We start from the raw sequence: 19,288 nt of genomic DNA, 5'->3' as shown, positions 1-19,288 counted from the left end.
TTGACTGCAACTATGTAGCAGAAATTGTGTTTTTCAATGGAGATTCAAAGACGATTCCGGCATCAGTACTGCCCTTCACAATTTCCTCTTTTTTTAACATTGAAAATATTTATTTTAATTTCAGATGAATGTGAGGGTATAAATGATTAGGTTACAATGTTTGTATTCATTGGGTAGGGTCCAAGTTGTAGGTGTGTCTGGCATACACCTACAGGAGGAGTGCCATATACCCTTACACTGTGCCCACTAGGTGGGAGGGAGCAAACCAATCCCCTTCCTCCTCCCCTCATCCCACCTTCCTCCCCCACCCCCAAACCCTTCAGGATTTCTGAGTCCAGTCATGGGAGGTAACAGCAGCAGCAGCAAGAGTGGCGACGCTGGGATGGAGAAGGAGCTGCTATTCACTGCATGCCAGGCTCTGCTGAGCATGCTCATAGATTGTTCCCGCACCATAACATTTACATGCTGTCATTTTCTTTATATTTTCAGATGGGGAACTTGAGGCTCAAGGGGGTTGGGCAGCTTGTCTGTGATGACACACAGTTGATGAGTGACAGAGGCCCATGTCTGCAAAGGCCACACTTGGTGTGATGATCCAAAGAGCCGAGCAGAGAGTATACCAGGGAATCCAGGAAAGCCCATTCATGAGCCCCCAGGTAAAGTTTAAAAGATAAACAGGGGTAAGTCCAGAGAAGAAGGTTTTGTAGAAGGTGGTCCAGTTGGCTGGAATGAAGTGATGAGCCACTTGGAGGTGAGAAGTGCTGGCGGGGAGGAAATTTTTCGGTCATGGGGAGGTGCTGGGGTGGAGATACAGGGAGGGGGCTGGGAAGTGCTATGGGGCCAGAGGGGGTAAGGGGAATGGGTGTTCTGTCAGGAAGATGGAAACTTCTCTAATGGGCATTGGGAAGAGTATTTGGGATGGGGGACAGCCTGTTTTACAAAGAACATTCTGGACACTCCTCAGACATGGGATTGGTGAGGGTGAGAACTAAAGTGAAAGGGAAAGAAAAATGGATGAAACATACTTGAAGAAAATAAAAATGCTATAACCTGGAGAATGCTGCTAAAGGGTGTGAAGGTGAGAAAGGAGTTTGGAATGTCCCTGACTTCCATGATGTGTTTCTGCCTCTTTTCCTTATAATACAAAACATACTCCTTTATCCACAGGGCAATTCAGTATTTGAAAACACCAGTTCTGGGTACCAGGCTGTGCTTCCCTTTAGGAAATACTCCATCTCTGCCATTATGCTCCTCCACCTGTGTCTTCACTGGAAATCTCACCTCCCTCCATTTAGATCCCATATTTCCCCTAAAGCAGCCATGGTTGCAAAAGTTAAGTTTTTTGCTGTGTTTTTATTTATGTAATTTTGTTTCTAAAGTTGCTTTCTGCTTTTAAAATCTACTGATAGTTTACAGCTGCAAAGATGCGGGAGACAGTGCTGATTTTGAATGCTGCCTACTACAATGGCAGAATGGACCCCTGGTTAACAGTGACCATGTTAGGAGAGCTCTACTCTGGCCTTTCCCATGCTCTAACCCAGGATTCCATTAGAAATCAAGGGCGCAAAAAAAAAAAAAAAGAAAAGAAAAGAAATCAAGGGCTGAGGACGTTCTATCCCAAGTTCACACTAATTTTTTCTGTCCCCCAATTTACACACCTCTCTGTCTCCCTTTGGGCTGTGGGAGCTACTTGGAGGCAGCAAGCAGGTTTCATTCTAAGCCAAAGCGTTGGGTCCTCCATGGTGTCTGCAGCATAACTAGTGTTCCTCCCCCCAAAATGTGCCTAAGAATGGAGACCATAGGAATGTTATGGTGGAGAAAGCTGGCAGACGCCACTTGAATCAGGTGACCAAGATCATCATCACCTGCAATAAGATGTGTTGGTAGCATTACCCCCAAGGCTGGGATGAGAAGGGCACTTCATGGGTGTGGGCCTGTAATTCATAACCCCAGGGAAATCCTGAGCAAACCAGAGAAACCCACACTGGGAACATTCTATAAGACACCTGAGCAGTACTACTCAGGAATACATGGCCGTGAAAGGAAGACAGAGGAGGAGTTCTCACAGCCTGGGGGAGGCTTTTCATTCATCCTTAATTGTCCTGCTCTATTGTGTGTTTCCCAAGACTGAGGGAGAACTGCTTGCCATATCCTAAACAGATAATAAAAACATGTGCGGGGCTGCTGGGGAAATCTGAATAAAGACTGCAGTTTCCTAAATGGTGCTGTGCTGATGTGGGTGTTTTTGTTTTGATGACGATATTGTGATTATGTAAAATGTCAACATTAGGGGAAGCTGGGTGAACTCTACTATTTTTATAAGTACCTGGTGCACCCACAATTCTTTGGAAAAACAAATTTTAAGTTCCTACTAAATGCTTGTTGACAAATTTCAACAAACATTTCTGTCTCAGCTGGAGCACTGGAATCCTAAAATGTGGTAGATTGTGGGTTGCATGACCCAGAATCCCCAGTCAGGAGTGAAGCACTGGATGTCCCAGCTGCCAACACTAGTGAGCAGTGACCGCGCAGCCCAGGGCTTCTGCAGGCGCTGCCCGAGCCAGGGAGAGCCCATATTCCTGCCTCTCTACAGAAGCACCCTCATCCTGAGACTGACTAATCGTGGTGTATATAAAGGCCTGGCCCTTTGCCTCATGGAGGATGCCTCTGAGGCCACTCCAGTCCCAAAGTTTCCTGTGTTGTGACGACATTGCATTTCGAAACTTCCCTTTTCCCACTGGCTTCAAATCTCCTTGATTGTTAATCCCAGGAGCATTCTCCAGTGAACTTCCTTTGAAAAGCTTTAGCTGGGAGACTATTTCCCAGGGAATCTGACCTTTCTGCCAGGTGCTTTAAAAGCGTATGTGTACAGTACACACACCCATACACACATGCACATTACCGCCTGTATTGGTTGCCAGGATTCCATTAGAAATCAAGGGCGAACCAACCAACCTGTATTGGTTGGTTCTCCAGAAAAAATAGAACCAATGGTGTGGGGAAATTTATTCTAAATAATTGGCTCATGTGATTGAGGAGGCTACCCTGACACCAAAGCCAGGAAAAGGAAGAACCAAAAAAGAAACTATAGACCAGTATCCCTCACGAACAAAGTTGCAAAATTCCTTAACAAAATTCTAGCAAAATGAATCCAAAAGCACATCAAAAAGACAAGTTTGCATGATCATATGCATTTCATCCTAGGGATACAAAAATGATTCAATATAAGTAAATCAAAAAAATGTGATTCACTACACCAACAGAATTTAAAAAACAAAAATGTGATTGCTCATCATCTTTAATCATCAGAGAAATGCAAATCAAAACCATTTTGAGATCTTGCCTAACTCCACTAAGATTAGTCTACATCACAAAATCCCCAAACTGCAAATATTGGCATGGATGTGGAGCGAAGGGAACACTTCTACACTGTTGGTGGGATTGCAAACTAATACAGCCCCTTTGCAAAGAAGTATGGAGAATTCTTAAGGAACTAAAAGTTGACCTACTATTTGATCTTACAATTCCATTACTAGATATCTACCCAGATAAACAAAAATCATTTTACAAAAAAGAAATTTGTACTAGAATGTTTACTGCAGCCCAATTCATAATTTCCGAGTCATAGAAACAACCAAAATGCCCACCAACCTATAAATGGATTAATAAATTATGGTATATGTATGTCATGGAATACTATGTAGCTGTGAAAAGATGGAGATTTTACATCTTTTATGTTTACCTTGATGGATTTTGGAACATATTCCTCTTAGTAAAGTATCTCAAGAATGGAAAAAATATTATCTAATGTACTCAATATTATTATGAAACCAACATATATATAATCACTTACACATTCATATGAATGATAAAACACAAATATAGTCTAGAAAGAAGGAAGGGAGAGGGGTGGGTAGTGGGTAGGAGGAGTGAAGGAGGGCATTTGGTGGGATTGCACCTAAGTTACACAATACCAGGGTACATCTCAAAACAATTAAGAATATAATATGAATGTCTTACCACAAAAATAAGTAAGTGAGGTGATGGTTATGTTAATCAGCTTGACTTAAGCATTCCACATTGTATGTCAAATCATCACATTGTACCCTCCAAATGTATACAGTTATGATTTGATAAAAATTAAATTAAAAAAATTAAATGTAATCATCTCAACAGATGTAGAAAAAGCATTCAGTAAAATTCATCACTCTTTCATGATAAAACCCTCAATAAACTTGACATGGAAGGAATATATCCCAAAGTAATAAAATTCATATATAAACATCCTACATCCAATATCCTACCTAATGGGGAAAAGTTAAACTGGAACAAGACAAGGATCTCCACTTTCACCAATCCTATTCAACATAGTACTGAAAGTCCTAGACACAGCAATCAGGCAAGGGGAAGATATAAAGGGCTTCCAAATTGGAAGAGAAGAAATCAAATTATCTTTGTTTGCCAATGATCTCATCAGAAATCCAAAGGACTCCTCCCAAAGACTCCTAGAATTGATAAATGAATTCAGTAAAGTCTCAGAATACAAAATAAATATACACAAATTAATACCATTTGTATATGCTCATGATGGCCAAGCTGTGAATCAAATTAAGAACTCAGTGCCATTTATAGTAGTTGTAATAAAAATAAAACACCTAGGAATATATTTTACCAAGGAAATGAAATACCTCTACAAGGAGAACTACAGAACACTTATGAAAGAAAGCAAACATGGAATAAACAAATGGAAAAATCCCATGATTATGCATTGGAAGAATAATATTGTTAAATGAACATACTGCCCAAAGTAATCTTCAGATTCAAAGCAATGCCTATAAAAATACCATTATCTTTCAAAGAACTAGAGAAACAATTCTACATTTCAAATATGAAATAAAAAAAGTGCCAAATAGCCAAAACAATCCCAATAAAAAAGAAAAAATCTGAAGGCATCACAATACCCAACTTCAAATTATATTACAAGGCTACAGCAACACAAACAGTATGGTGCTGGTATAAAAGTAGACACATAGATCAATGAAACAGAATAGAGAACCCAGAAATAAAGCCACACACCTACAACCCACTAATCTTTGACATAACGGACAAAAACATACAGCAGGGAAAGGGTACTCTATTTATTAGATGGTGTTGAGAAAACTGGATAGAATGGAAGAATTAAATTGGTTTCTTATTTCTCACCACATATAAAAATTAACTCATGATGGAGTAAAGATTTAAATGTAAACTTGAAACCATAATAATTCTAGAAGAAGACTTAGGAAAAATGATTCTTGACATTTGGCCTAGGCAAAGAATTTATAATTAAGACCCCAAAAACAAATACAACAAAAATAAAAATAAATAAATGGGACTTAGTTAAACTAAAAAGCTTCAGAACAGTGAATGAAATAATCAACAGAGAAAATAAGCAATCCACAGAATGGGAGAAAGTATTTACAAATTATACATTGACAAAGAACAAATACAAGAGATTCAAATAAATCAATGAGAAAAAAGCAAACAACCCCATTTAAAAGTGGGAAAAAGACATGAATGTCATTTTTTCAAAGAAGAAAAACAAATGGCCCAAAAATATATATGAAAAAATGCTCACCATCATTAATCCTCAAGAAAATGTAAATTAAAACCACAAGATACTTTACCCCAGTTGGAGTGGCCATTGTTAAAAAGTCAGAAACCAATAGATGTTATAGATCCAGTGAAAAAAGAATTCTTGCTTATGTTTGGGTACAACCTGTAGGAAAAACAGTATGGAAATTTATCAATGGTAGGTAGACCTGCCATCTAATCTAGTAATCCCACTAGTGGGGGAAAAGGAAGCCATTATATCAAACAGACACTTGCACTCAAGTGTTTATTGCAGCACAATTCACAGTCACAAAGATATGGCATCAACCTAAGTTTTCATCAATCAATGAGAAGGCAAAAATCATGTGGGGTCTGCATACGTGCACACACATGCACACGCAAGCACCCCATGGAATTCTACTCAGCCATAAAAAGAAAATAAGAAATGACTTTTTTTTGGAAGCCATTATTCTGAGTAAGCTAACTGAAAAGTAGAAAACCAAATTTCACATATTGTCTCTTACAAGGAACAGCTAAGCTTTGCGTATACATGGTCATAAGGAGTGACATAGTGAACACTAGAAAATCAAAAGGGGGAGAATGGGAAGGAGTGAGAATGGACAATTACCTATTGGGTACAATTTAGATGGTGGGTACCCTAAAAGTCTAGACATCAACACTATACAATTCACTCATACAACAAAATTGGAAGGAAGGGAGGGATGGAGGAAAAGAAAGATGAGAGAGAGAGAAGCAAGCAAGCAAATAATGTTAATCACATCTAAAAAGATCTTCACAGCAATGTCAAGGCTGATGTTTGGCTAAACATCTGGGTATCATGGTCTAGACAAGTTAACACAAAAATTAACCATTACAGTTCACTCCACATAGAACAATCCATGCAAGGCAGAGAATCCTGTCTAGAGAAATCTGGCACATTACTACAGAGCTGAAAGGTGTTTTTAAGTACAGGACTTTGTCCAAGTAGGGGATGTCAGAAACGAGGCACCCAGCCTATTTGACATCACTGGCTTGTATCAAATACATGATTTTCTGAATCTACACATACTGTATTAGAAGGATATAAATGAGATTGTAAATGATAAGTAGAATAGTGTGACTTACCACATGCTGTCAAACTTCACTGTCCTTTTTAAATAGAAGTGTTTCCCAGCCTGCTGTACAAAAACTCTTGCAAGCTCTAAGAATGTTCTGGTTCCTTGAAAGAAATGGGGAATTTCATGGTAATTTCACTGTACAAAAGAGATTCTTGATTCAAAAGTTAATATGCTCATTATGAAATATTTATTGGCACATTGATCTTAAGTCAAAGTTAAGCTTTTTCTCTCCAGCAAAGCCAAAGAAGGACCTGACAGAGAATCATCTGCAGATAGTCTGCAGGTAGCAGCAGAAAACATATTTCATGCTCGAAAGCAGCAGTTCTCAACCTGTGGGTCACGACCCAAAGGAACTGTATTAAAGGGCCACTGCATTAGGAAGGTTGAGAACCACTGCTGTAAAGATATTCAGAATAACTAGTGTTGGGCTGTGTACAAAATAGTTGCTTATAATGTGTAAATGTTTTTGTAAGACTAATATTCTTTCCTCAAAACCAATTTAGAAAATATTTTTAGGAAGAGAGATGGCTAGGTGTGCGAAATAGGCACGGAGGACGAGGACCCAGACTGGATCATTAGGTGTCATAAAATCAGGAGTAATTTTGGCAGCACACCAGGGACAAAAGCCTTGACTATAATGTTAATAAAGAACGGAACAAAAAGAATTGCCCATGGTGAGAATAGAAAAATTTGAGAAGCTCTTTAAGGGGAAGCAGAGACATAGGGAGATAAGTGGGGTAGAAAATGGAATTGTGTGCGTGTGCGTGTGCATGTATGTGTTTTGAGATATGTGAAATAGCAACATGTTTTTGTGTTGATAAGAACTATCTAGAAGCAAAAACAAATAAAAAAACAACAACAAAACCCTGGTGCTATGGGAGAGAGACAAGAATTGCTGCCATGTGTCTTGCTAGGAGAGAGGTAATGGGGCATCACTGGCAGTGGGGGAGTACAGGAGGTCCTCCCGGGGCACAGTTCATCCCATCCTAGGGTGCAGGATTCAGCTTACCTCTGTTGCAAAAGATTTGTCAAAGTCGTGGTGGATGTTCTCTTCTGATTGTTTTGTTTGTCCAGTGAAATAGGCAAGTTGGTTGTCTGCTAAGACAGGGCAAAGTGGAAGTTTGAAGAAAGGAGAAATATTCAAATTATAACCTGAGACTTCGGAAAATACATGTAGCAGGGACTTCTAGCATTATGGCCACGCAGTATTAAGTCTTGAGTCAGATCCTGGTACCATAGCCCCTCCTCACTTCCAGGTCCAGTTTGAAGGCAATTGATCCCTCTAGTAACTGATTTTCTATTTTGAAACCATAAGTCCTATGTCTCAGGAAGTCTTTTAATCCTGGTCAAAGCAGATGGCTGCTCACCATATCAAAGCTCTCCTGGTCATCAATCTTCAGACTTTTCTCTCAAGAGCTGAAGAGGCAGACACCATTTGCACCTCAACCTTGGTAGAGAGAAAAGGGTCTTAGCAGCACTTTCTCCAAGGAAATTCTCCAAAAGTTCCTCTTTCCATCTGCATTTTCATTTATTTCATCAGTATAAATTTTAAAGTTCAGTACCTGTTCTTGGAAAATAAATTTGTAGAAATTTATGAATAATTGTAGAAAGTATGTTATATTAAAATACTTTGAAATACATTTAAATATATCATTTACAAGAGTATTTTTTTTTTTTTTTTTTTTTAGAATTTGATATTTGTCAAAAGGTAGTGCTTTTGTTGGACTTTTTTTTTTCTTTTGGAGGCAGAGTCTCAGTCGTTCCGAGGTTGACTGCCATGGGATTATTGCTCACAGCAATCTCAAATTTGGGGCTCAAGCAATCCTCTTGCCTCAGCCTCCCAAGTAGCTGAGACTATAGGTGCCAGCCACAATGCCTGGCTATTTTTAGAGATGGGGTCTCATTCTTGCTCAGGCTGGTCTTGAACTTAGAAGCTCAAGCAATCTGCCCTCTTTGGCTTTCCAGAATGCTAGGATTACAGGCACAAGCTACTGCACTCAGCTTTTGTTGGACTTTTGGTTTAGTATCTTATTACACTGGGGTTAAAAGTGAAGCATCTCACTTACATCATCATTTTGTATCTTCTTCTGGTTATTATAGATTATACTGTTGTCTTTGAAATATTTCACCTAATTTTTTGCCTCTAAGTCATACTGATATTTAACATAGCCCTCAAACATAAACTATATCAAACATAAGTGAATTAAGAATGGAGAATATTGTTCTAATAGCTAAGCTAGACCGAGTACTGCTTTAATCAGAGAGTCTTTAAAATCCCCCACACTCCCCCCACCTCTGATTTTATCTAAAGGGTAAATGAACCATTGGTACCCTTCTGAGCCAGATGGAAATATTTTGTCTGATGAATTTAAAAATCAATGGTTGTTCAAGAACAGTGCATGTGTAAAACTGTATAGCTCTGCAGTTTAAAGTAAGACCTTCACCCCTACTTTAGATCACAATCAACAAATTAATTATGATTTTTTTCTTCTGCAAATCTACTAGTATTGTTCTCGTTATTTAAAGAAGAATGGTGGAGAAAACAGATGATACATTACGCTAGAGTGAGCACATTAGTATTACACAATCTCTGTTTATCAGCTAAAATATCTTGTACCAGGGAGGGTATGTTCAATTATTCAAAGCATTATGAAAATTCTTATCCAAGTTGTTGCCAAATAGCTAGTCAGGAAAAACACCTTTTTATTAATGTGACCTAATAAAATCACACATACTGATTTTTTTCTATAAAATTTCATTTTTTCTGGAACTAGGTGTCTAGAAACATAACAGAATGAAGCCCTGCTGGCTATCTGTGCTCTTTATTACAATCATGACCAACAGTGGTGATTCTGGAGCCACCTGTCTCCTGGGAAGATCACATAATCCTGTCCAAACTACATCATTGTTTCCTCAAAAGAGAGAAATTACAGGAGTAATAATAATTACCGCAAAATAATTGCTGTAGAGAGTGTTTGCAATGTCAGGTTTCACCACATAGTCAAGCTAAAGTTTAAGCTACTACTGAGTGCACGTCTCATCTATTCCTTTTGTTTTATCACTGATGTGCAGCCTATGCACAACTCATGCCTTGCAAAATGTGAATGTGTCCTCATAATGAATTCCCCTGTGCTGTGGGTAAAAACTATCTTTCCCATTTTAATTTAAAATAGTGTCCTCTTTAAAAATGTTCTAAGTCCATAGACATCAATGATACTTTCAGACATGACTTTGAAATGACTTTATTTGGAGTATTTCTTTTCTTTTATTCATGGTACACATTAGCTGCTTCACTGAGGAAAACTTACAAGGTCATTTCACAGGGGCACAAAAAATATTGAAAAACTGACATGTAATGGTGGTGTTATATAATTCTCCCCCTCTTCCGTCACACCTTACCACCACATCAACAGGATTCCAATATAATAACAAAGGATTTTAACTAAAAAGACTGCAAGGCTTAAACTGTAGAAGGACAATAAGAAAAAAAAAAAAAAGGAAGCCTCTGATGTCTATATGTTCAGGAAATATTAAACTCAGTCCACCTTCTAGCCAGATTAAATTATACCTTACATTAGAATATTATTTATTTCAGTTCCTGTTATTCAACATATGATGTGTGGCTTTCAGCAACAATAACAACAAGAAAAAATGCAAGATATACTAAAAAGCAAGAAGAATAACAAGGATTGGAGTCAAATTTAGATAGACAGATTTTGAAAGTATCAGATAAGAAATTTATTTTGAGGTAATTATTATTAATACTATAATTTATCTCTTTTGAGGAAACAATAATATAGTTGGGATGAGATGATGTGATCTTCACAGTAGAAGATGCTTCCAGAATCACAAAATCAAATGAATAATGTATAGTGAAAATGGGCAAATGAAAAATCGAATGAATAAGAACAGAGAGATGGAAACTCTAAATATGAATCAAAAGGAAATGCTAAAAATCAAAAACTTCATAACAACAATGAAAAAATGTCTGAGTGTTCATCAGTATACTGGACATGGCAAGGAAATTATTTTGGTCATTCAAAGTTTTCAAACCTTAAATTCAAGATTTTTGAAATTAAGTTTCACTAAAAGTTTTCCAACTTAAAATTCAAGGGATGAATTAAAAAAGAACACAATATCCAAGATCTCCAGGATAATTTCAAATGTTTAACATATGTTATTGGATACCAGAAGAAGAGAAAAGTGAGCAGAAGAAATACTTGAAGTAATCATGGGTTCAAATTTTCCAAAATTAATGACAGACACCAAACCACAGATCTAGGACATTCAGAGAATACATAACATAATAAATAGCAAAAAGCTACCACTAAGTATATCAAATTTAAACTGCAGAAAACAAAAGACAAATCAAAAATCTTGAAAGCAGCCACAGCATGTAGAAACATTTAACATATATATGAACAGAGGTAAGAATTCCTTGGACTTCTTATCAAAAACCAAGCAACCAAAAAAAAAAAAAAAAAAAAGTGGAGTGAAATATTTAAAATATTTTCCAAAACATAGAAAAAGAAGGCATACTTCCCAACACATTATTCAAAGCAAATATCACCCTGATCCCCAAACCAGAAAAAGACTCAACAAAGAACAAAAATTATAAACCAATATCATTAATGAATATTTATGCAAACATTTTCAATAAGATCCTAAAAAACAAAATCCAGCAACACATCAAAAAATTTATACACCATGCCCAAGTTTGTTTTATCCCAGGGTCACAAGGTTGGGTCAACATACATAAATCTGTAAATATATTACATCGCATAAACAAAATAAAAAATAAAGACCATATGATTCTCTCGATTGATGCAGAGAAAGATTTTGATAATATCCAGCATCGTTTCATAATCAGAACACTTAAGAAAATAGCCTTGGGCAGGTCATTTCTTAAACTAATAGAGGCCATCTACAGCAAACCCATAGCCAATATCACATTGAATGGAATATAATTGAAAACATTTTTCACTGAAATCTGGAACTACACAAGGATGCCCATTGTCTCCATTGCTATTCAACATAGTAATGGAAGTCTTAGCCATCACAATCGGGCAAGAGAAGGCAATCAAGGGTATCCAAATGGGGTCAGGGGAGATTAAACTCTCACTCTTCGCAGATGATTATATTTTATACTTGGAAAACCCCAGGGACTCAACTACAAAACTCTTAGAATTGATCAAGGAATATAGCAGTGTCTCAGGATACAAAATAAATACTTAGAAATCATTAGTTTTTATATATACCAACAATAGTCAACCTGAAAAAATAGTCAAGGACTCTATTCCCTTTACAGTAGTGCCAAAGAAGATGAAATATTTGGGAATTTACATAACAAAGGATGTGAAAGATCTCTATAAAGAGAACTATGAATCTCTGAGAAAAGAAATAGCTGAAGTTGTTAACAAATGGAAAAATATACCATTCTCATGGCTGGGAAGAATCAACATTGCTAAAATGTCCATACTACCCAAAGCAAAATACAAATTTAATGCAATCTCTATTAAAGCACCAATATCATACTTTAAAGATCTGGAAAAAGTAGTACTTTGTTTTATATGGAATCAGAAAAAACTCAAATAGCCAAGACATTACTCAGAAATAAAAACAAATCAAGAAGAATCACACTATCAGTCTTCAGGCTATACTATAAATCTATAGTGATCAAAACAGCATGGTATTGGCACAAAAATAGAGAGATTGATGTATGAAACAGAATGAAGAACCAAGAGATGAACCCAGATGCTTATCATCATTTGATCTCTGGTAAGCCTATCAAAAACATTCATTGGGGGAAAGACTCCTATTTAACAAGTGGTGCTGGGTGAATTGGCTGGTGACCTGTAGAAGACTGAAACTGAATCTTCACTTTTCACCATTAACAAAAATTGATTCTCACTGCATAAAAGATTTAAACTTAAGACATGAAACTACAAAGATACTTTGAGAGAGTACAGGGAAAACATTTGAAGAAATTGGCCTGGGAGAATATTTTATGAGGAGGACCCCTTGGGCAAGTGAAGCCACACCAAAAATATATTACTGGGTCTGATGAAACTAAAAAGTTTCTGCACAGCCAAGAACACAGGCAGTAAAGCAAGGAGACAGCCCTCAGAATATATTCTGAAGAGAAGATATTTCCAGGTTATGTTTCTGACAAAGGTTTGATAACCACAATCTACAAAAAACTCAAACTTTTTTTTTTTTTTGTGGTTTTTGGCCGGGGCTAGGTTTGAACCCGCCACCTCCAGCATATGGGACTGGCGCCCTACTCCTTGAGCCACAGGCGCCGCCCAAAAAAACTCAAACTTATTAATAAGAAAAGAATAAGTGATCCCATTTCATTGTAGGCAAGAGACTTGAACAAAATCTTCTCTGAAGAAGACAGGTACATGGGTTACAAACACATGAAAAATTGCTCATTATCCTTAATCACTGGAGAAATGCAAATCAAAACCACTTTGAGATATCATCTAACTCCAGTAAGAGTAGCCCACATACCAAAATCCAAAAACTACAGATGTTGGCATGGATGTGGACAGAAGAGAACACTTCTGCACTGCTGGTGGGAATGCAAGCTAATACATTCCTTTTGGAAAGAAGTTTGGAGAACACTTAGGGAACTAAAGGTAGACTTGCCATTCAATTGTGCTATTCCTCTACTAGGTATATATCCAGATTTCCAAAAATCATTTTACAACACAGATATTTGCATCAGAATATTTACTGAAGCCCAATTCATAGTTGCCAAGTCATGGAAGAAGCCTAAGTGCCCGTCAATCCACGAATGGATTAACAAATTGTGTTGTATGCTCATCGCCGCCTGGCACAGCGCCAAGGCCCCGCCATGGCCACCACCAGCACCACGGGCTCCACCCTGCTGCAGCCCCTGAGCAACGCGGTGCAGCTGCCCATCGACCAGGTCAACTTTGTAGTGTGCCAACTCTTTGCCTTGCTAGCAGCCATTTGGTTTCGAACTTATCTACATTCAAGCAAAACTAGCTCTTTTATAAGACATGTAGTTGCTACCCTTTGGGGCCTTTATCTTGCACTTTTTTGCTTTGGATGATATGCCTTACATTTTCTTGTACAAAGTAGAGTTTCCTACTGTATCGTGATTATAATAGGAGTGGAGAACATGCACAAATACTGTTTTGTGTTCGCTTTGGGATACCTCACAGTGTGCCAAATTACTAGTCTATATCTTTGATTATGGACAATATTCTGCTGATTTTTCAGGCCCAATGATGATCATTACCCAGAAGATCACTAGTTTGGCTTATGAAATTCATGATGGGATGTTTCGAAAGGATGAAGAACTGACTCCATCCCAGAGAGGTTTGGCTGTAAGGCGCATGCCCAGCCTACAGGAGTATTTAAGTCACAACTGTAAATTCATGGGTATCCTTGCTGGCCCACTCTGCTCTTACAAAGACTACATTACTTTCATTGAAGGCAGATCATACCACATGATACATTCAGGTGAAAATGGGAAGGAAGAAATACAAAGCAAAAGAACAGAGCCATCTCCAAATATTGCAGTTATTCAGAAGCTCTTAATCTGTGGACTTTCCTTATTGTTCCACTTGACTATCTCCAAAACATTGCCTGTGGAGTATAACATTGATGAGCATTTTCAGACTATAGCTTCATGGCCAGCAAAGGTGACCTATCTGTATGTCTCTCTGTTGGCTGCCAGACCCAAATACTATTTTGCATGGACATTAGTTGATGCTATTAATAATGCTGCAGACTTTGGTTTCAGAGGATATGACAAAAATGGAGCAGCTCGTTGGGACTTAATTTCTAATTTGAGAATTCAGCAAATAGAGATGTCAACAAGTTTTAAGATGTTTCTTGATAATTGGAATATTCAGACAGCTCTTTGGCTCAAAAGGGTGTGTTATGAACGAGCCTGCTTCCGTCCAATGGTCTGGACATTCGTTCTCTCTGCCATCTGGCATGGGGTGTACCCAGGATATTATTTGACATTTCTAACAGGGGTATTAATGACATTAGCAGCACGAGCTATGAGAAAGAACTTTAGATATTACTTCATTGAACCTCCCCAAGTTAAATTATTTTATGATGTTGTAACGTGGATAGTAACTCAAATAGCAATAAGTTACACAGTTGTGCCATTTGTACTTCTTTCTATAAAACCATCCTTCATGTTTTACAGCTCCTGGTATTACTGCCTCCACATTGTTGCTCTCTTAGTATTATTATTTTTGCCAGTGGAAAAAACTCAAAGAGGAAAGAAGACTCATGAAAATGTTCAGCTCTCAGAACCCAGAAAGTTTGAAAGGGAAAATTCTGTGGGACTTCAGAACAATTTTTCCACGACAAACAATGTTTGCAGTCCGAATCAGGAAGTAGCCTCCAGACATTCCTTACTAAAGCAGTGATGGGGGAGGGCTCTGATAGCTGTTTCTTTTTTTTTTTTTTTCCTTTTTTTTTTTTATTGTTGGGGATTCATTGAGGGTACAATAAGCCAGGTTACACTGATTGAAATTGTTAGGTAAAGTCCCTCTTGCAATCATGTCTTGCCCCCATAAAGTGTGACACACACCAAGGCCCCACCCTCCCTCCGTCCCTCTTTCTGCTTTTCCTCCCCCCCCATAACCTTAATTGTCATTAATTGTCCTCATATCAAACTTGAGTACATAGGATTCATGCTTCTCCATTCTTGTGATGCTTTAAGGTTTCTTTGTATATTCACAGAAACCAATCTTAGCACCTTTTCAAGAGGTTTGGTTTGTTTGGAAAAGCTTCACTGGGGGGAAATGGGACTGTTATAGGTGGGGAATCTCCTGTATACCAGACTGGAAATGGAGTGAAATAACCCCTCCCATGACATGTTCCTGTGGGCCATGCCTTACATAAAAAATGTTTCCGTATTTCAGTGGCACTCACAAGCTCAGCGTATGTCAGAGGGTCACTTTGTGCCCTTCTGCTGAATGTACGTTGCGTATCCCAAGGCACTGAAGAGGTGGAAAAATAATCGTGTCAATCTGACTGATTGAGAGAAATTAACTTTTCCAAATGAATGTTTTGCCTTAAGCCCTCTATTTCCTAAAATATTGTTCTAAGTATTTTCAAGTGTAATATTGTGAGAACACTGTTTCAATAGTTGATATTGTGTACTGTAAAGGAATTTAGGAAGAATTTGAAACAGGATATTTAAGAATGTGGATACTTTAACAATGTAATAAACATCTCAGGATTTGAAGGGTTTTCTTAAAAAAAAATGTGCTGTATATATACCATGGAATATTACACAGCCATAAAAAGGTGGAGACTTTACCTCTTTTATGTTTACATGGATGGTGCTGGAACATATTCTTCTTAGTAAAGTATCCCAAGAATGGAAGAAAAAGTATCCAGTGTACTTAGTACTATTATGAAACCAATATACAATCACCCACCCTTTCATATGAATGATAAAACACAATTATATCCCAGAATGAAGGAAGGAAGTGGAGGGTGAGGGGAGGCTGAGGGGAGGAGGGGAGTCTGGTGGAGGGAGGGTAGTCACTGGAACCTCACCTATGGTGCATATTGCAAGGGTACATGTCAAATCTATTGAGAGTAGAGTATAAATGTCTTAACACAACAATTAAGTAAGTGAAGTGAATAATATGTTAACCAGTTTGATGTAAGCATTCCAAATTGTATATAAAATCAGCACATTGTACCTTGTAAATACATTAATATACACAGTTATGATTTAATAAAAAAACCCAAAGTAATAATGGTAACAATGTATTGAGTGATTATTGAGTGTGTGTGTAGGTATACTCTGTGTGTGTGTGTGTGTGTGTGTGTGTATACATGAAATGAATGGCAACACAGTTATGAGAGACAGGAGAGAGTGATTGGAGATACCTGTGCTACCCATAAAGTATATAGTATTATTTGGCAGTGGACTTATTTTAGTTGTAAATGTATATTAAGAACAGTAGGGCAACTGGTAAGAACATTTTTAAAAAGAAATATAATTGATATTTTAAGAGAGGGAGAAAATGGAATCATATAAAATCCAATTAAGACCAGAAGGGGCACAAAAAAGTAGAGAATCAAAAAGAAACAAAGAAAAGTGCAAGGAATGGAGAATGGTACAAAAATGGTAGCTATTAAACCACCCATAGACACACACGCACACACACACAAAAACACACACACATATACATATCACTTTAAATGTAAATGGTCTAAATATACACATTAAGAATGGAGATTGTCATAGTGGATAATAATAAGAACCAATTATATGTTGTCTAAAATAAACCCACTTGATTTAGAAAGACAAAAATAGGCTAAAAACAGAAAGGAACAGAGAAAGCTATATCATGCTCACAGTAATCAAAATAAAGCTCAATTAGCTAAATTCATTTTTGTAGACTTCAAATCAAGGTAAATTGCCAAGAATATGGAGGAACATTACATAATGATAAAAATATAGTGGGTGCCAAAAACGTATACACATTTTAAGAAAGGAAAGAACTGTATTAAAATAGGCATACTCAAATATGTATAACAATAGCAAAAGATGAATACAAGTCACATTTGACTTCTGCAATTATAAGAGCTGCTCAAAGAGATCACTGTTAGCATCCAGATGCTTCTGATTACTGTGAACTACCACTTGAGCAATGTTGACCAAAGTGTCCACTTGTATCTACGCCTGCTGTTTCAGTTTCTTCCTAAAGAACTGCCAGTGTAATGGGTTTTCTAGGTACACCACATCCTGTAAGGGCTTCCATAGGTAGAAGTCAACGGGTATTAAGTCAGGAGAACATGGGGGAGATTCAACTGCACCTTTCTGTTCTATCCATTGTCTGGGCAAATTCTCATTGAGGTAAGCTGCCTCATCTCAGTGCTATAATAATCTTGGGATGAAAACTTTCCATTTTGCTGTTTTAAGAATGTGTCATATGCTTGATCTACTGTCTCACGTGCACACTGTTTGGTAGACCTCTATGTGAACATGCAAACTGTCTCAAACCACAGCAGAATAAGCAAGACTTGTTGCTGTGCAAGCTCCTCTTGTGGACGTCAGACACAGCTCATGCATCTTACACTTTCCATGAATGTGTGCAGTTGTTAGAAGCGTTGGAAGCTCTGTTGCATACTCATGCCTCCACTGTCATTGTACTTCCATAATGTTTTCAAGTGGCACTTCAAAATGGTCTTGTGCTCCTTGGAAAATAGGCATACTTCCCCCACTTTCTTTGACTGTCCTGCCTGTCACATAGTGACCTCAGAATTCATTCGATTAATGCCATCTTTTGAGTGAACATCATAGAACACCTTGCTACATATAGCACATTCAACCCAACTTTGAAAATCTTTTAACATACCTTAAGTGTATATGCATCTTTTAGCATCCTCAGTACTCTCCAATAAGATGTAACAATGCCTAATGTGTGTGTACTTAATGTGTAACAACAGTGTTAAAATATGTAGTAAAACCTGGCAATACTGCAAATAGAAATAAATAAGTCAACCATTACAGTTGGTGATTTTATTATTACCCTCATAATTGATAAGAAAATAAGGATGCTTATTTTTACTGAGACAGCACTATCAATCAATTTGATTTAATTGATATTTGTAGAATATTCCAGCAATAGCAGAACGCTCATTCACCAAGATGAACCACATTCTCATTCTGGGATATAAAACACTCTTGAAAAACTTTTTTAAAAAAAGCAAAAGCTATGTTCTTAGATCACAACAGAATTAATTCAGAAATTAATTGTCAAAGCTTGAACAATTTAAGCAATCGAAGAAATAAAGTTGTATTGAATTATAACCTAAAGAATGAAATAATACCTATATGTATGTGTATTCTGATATAAATAAATCACTAAACAAAAAAAAATGGGGAGAAGATACACATAACTTAAATCCAAGTGAACAATGTACTCATTCTAATCTAAAAAGATGGGAAACACAAATTCCTAATTCTTAAGTGCATCCTATGCATAGTGATTTCCTTCCAATGAACCCAGTATGGAAAGGGGTAGAAAAAGAAAACTTACATGTAAAGAAACCCAACAGACCCTACCCTAAGTCAGGTGATCAAAGTCATTATCAGTAGTGATGTCATGTTAATGGTATCTACTCTTGATATATTGTGATGAAAAGGCACTTTGTCTCTGTGATCATTGTAAAATCCCATCTCTAGTATAATCAAAAGAAAAATGTCAGACAAATTCTAGTAGAATGGCATTTGAAAAGTATTTCTCAATACTTTTCAGGGTCATTAAAACAAAGAAATTATGAAAAAACATCAGAGCCAAAGGACCCTGAAGAAATATGACAACAAAGTCAAAATAGTTTCTTGTATGCAATCTGAGAACTGGAACAAAAGACATTTTGTAAAAACTAAGAAAACCTAAATAAACAATGGACTTAGTTGATAATAATGTATCAATACATTTTCATTAATTGTAATAAATAAATCATACTAATATAAGATGTTAACAGGTGGAAGTAAGTGCTTAATATATAGAAACTTGCTGTACTATCTTGTTAATACTTCTGTAAATCTAATACTA

At 37.1% G+C, this 19,288-nt stretch overlaps 1 protein-coding gene across 1 annotated transcript; it reads left to right on the top strand.

Annotated features, from left to right (window-relative positions):
* The first annotated feature begins 13,558 nt into the window (after nucleotides 1–13,558).
* Nucleotides 13,559–15,786, top strand: LOC128598766 (lysophospholipid acyltransferase 2-like). Its single transcript, XM_053609527.1, is given in 3 exon segments — nucleotides 13,559–13,916; nucleotides 13,918–15,151; nucleotides 15,427–15,786. Coding segments are annotated over 2 exon segments (1,560 nt in total). The 5' UTR covers nucleotides 13,559–13,569; the 3' UTR covers nucleotides 15,131–15,151; nucleotides 15,427–15,786.
* The last annotated feature ends 3,502 nt before the right edge of the window (nucleotides 15,787–19,288 follow it).

Source organism: Nycticebus coucang, chromosome 11 (genome assembly GCF_027406575.1).
Source record: "Nycticebus coucang isolate mNycCou1 chromosome 11, mNycCou1.pri, whole genome shotgun sequence".
Classification (NCBI taxonomy): domain Eukaryota; kingdom Metazoa; phylum Chordata; class Mammalia; order Primates; family Lorisidae; genus Nycticebus; species Nycticebus coucang.
The sequence above is the reverse complement of the archived record's forward strand: the minus strand, read 5'-3'. Positions and strand labels throughout refer to the sequence as shown.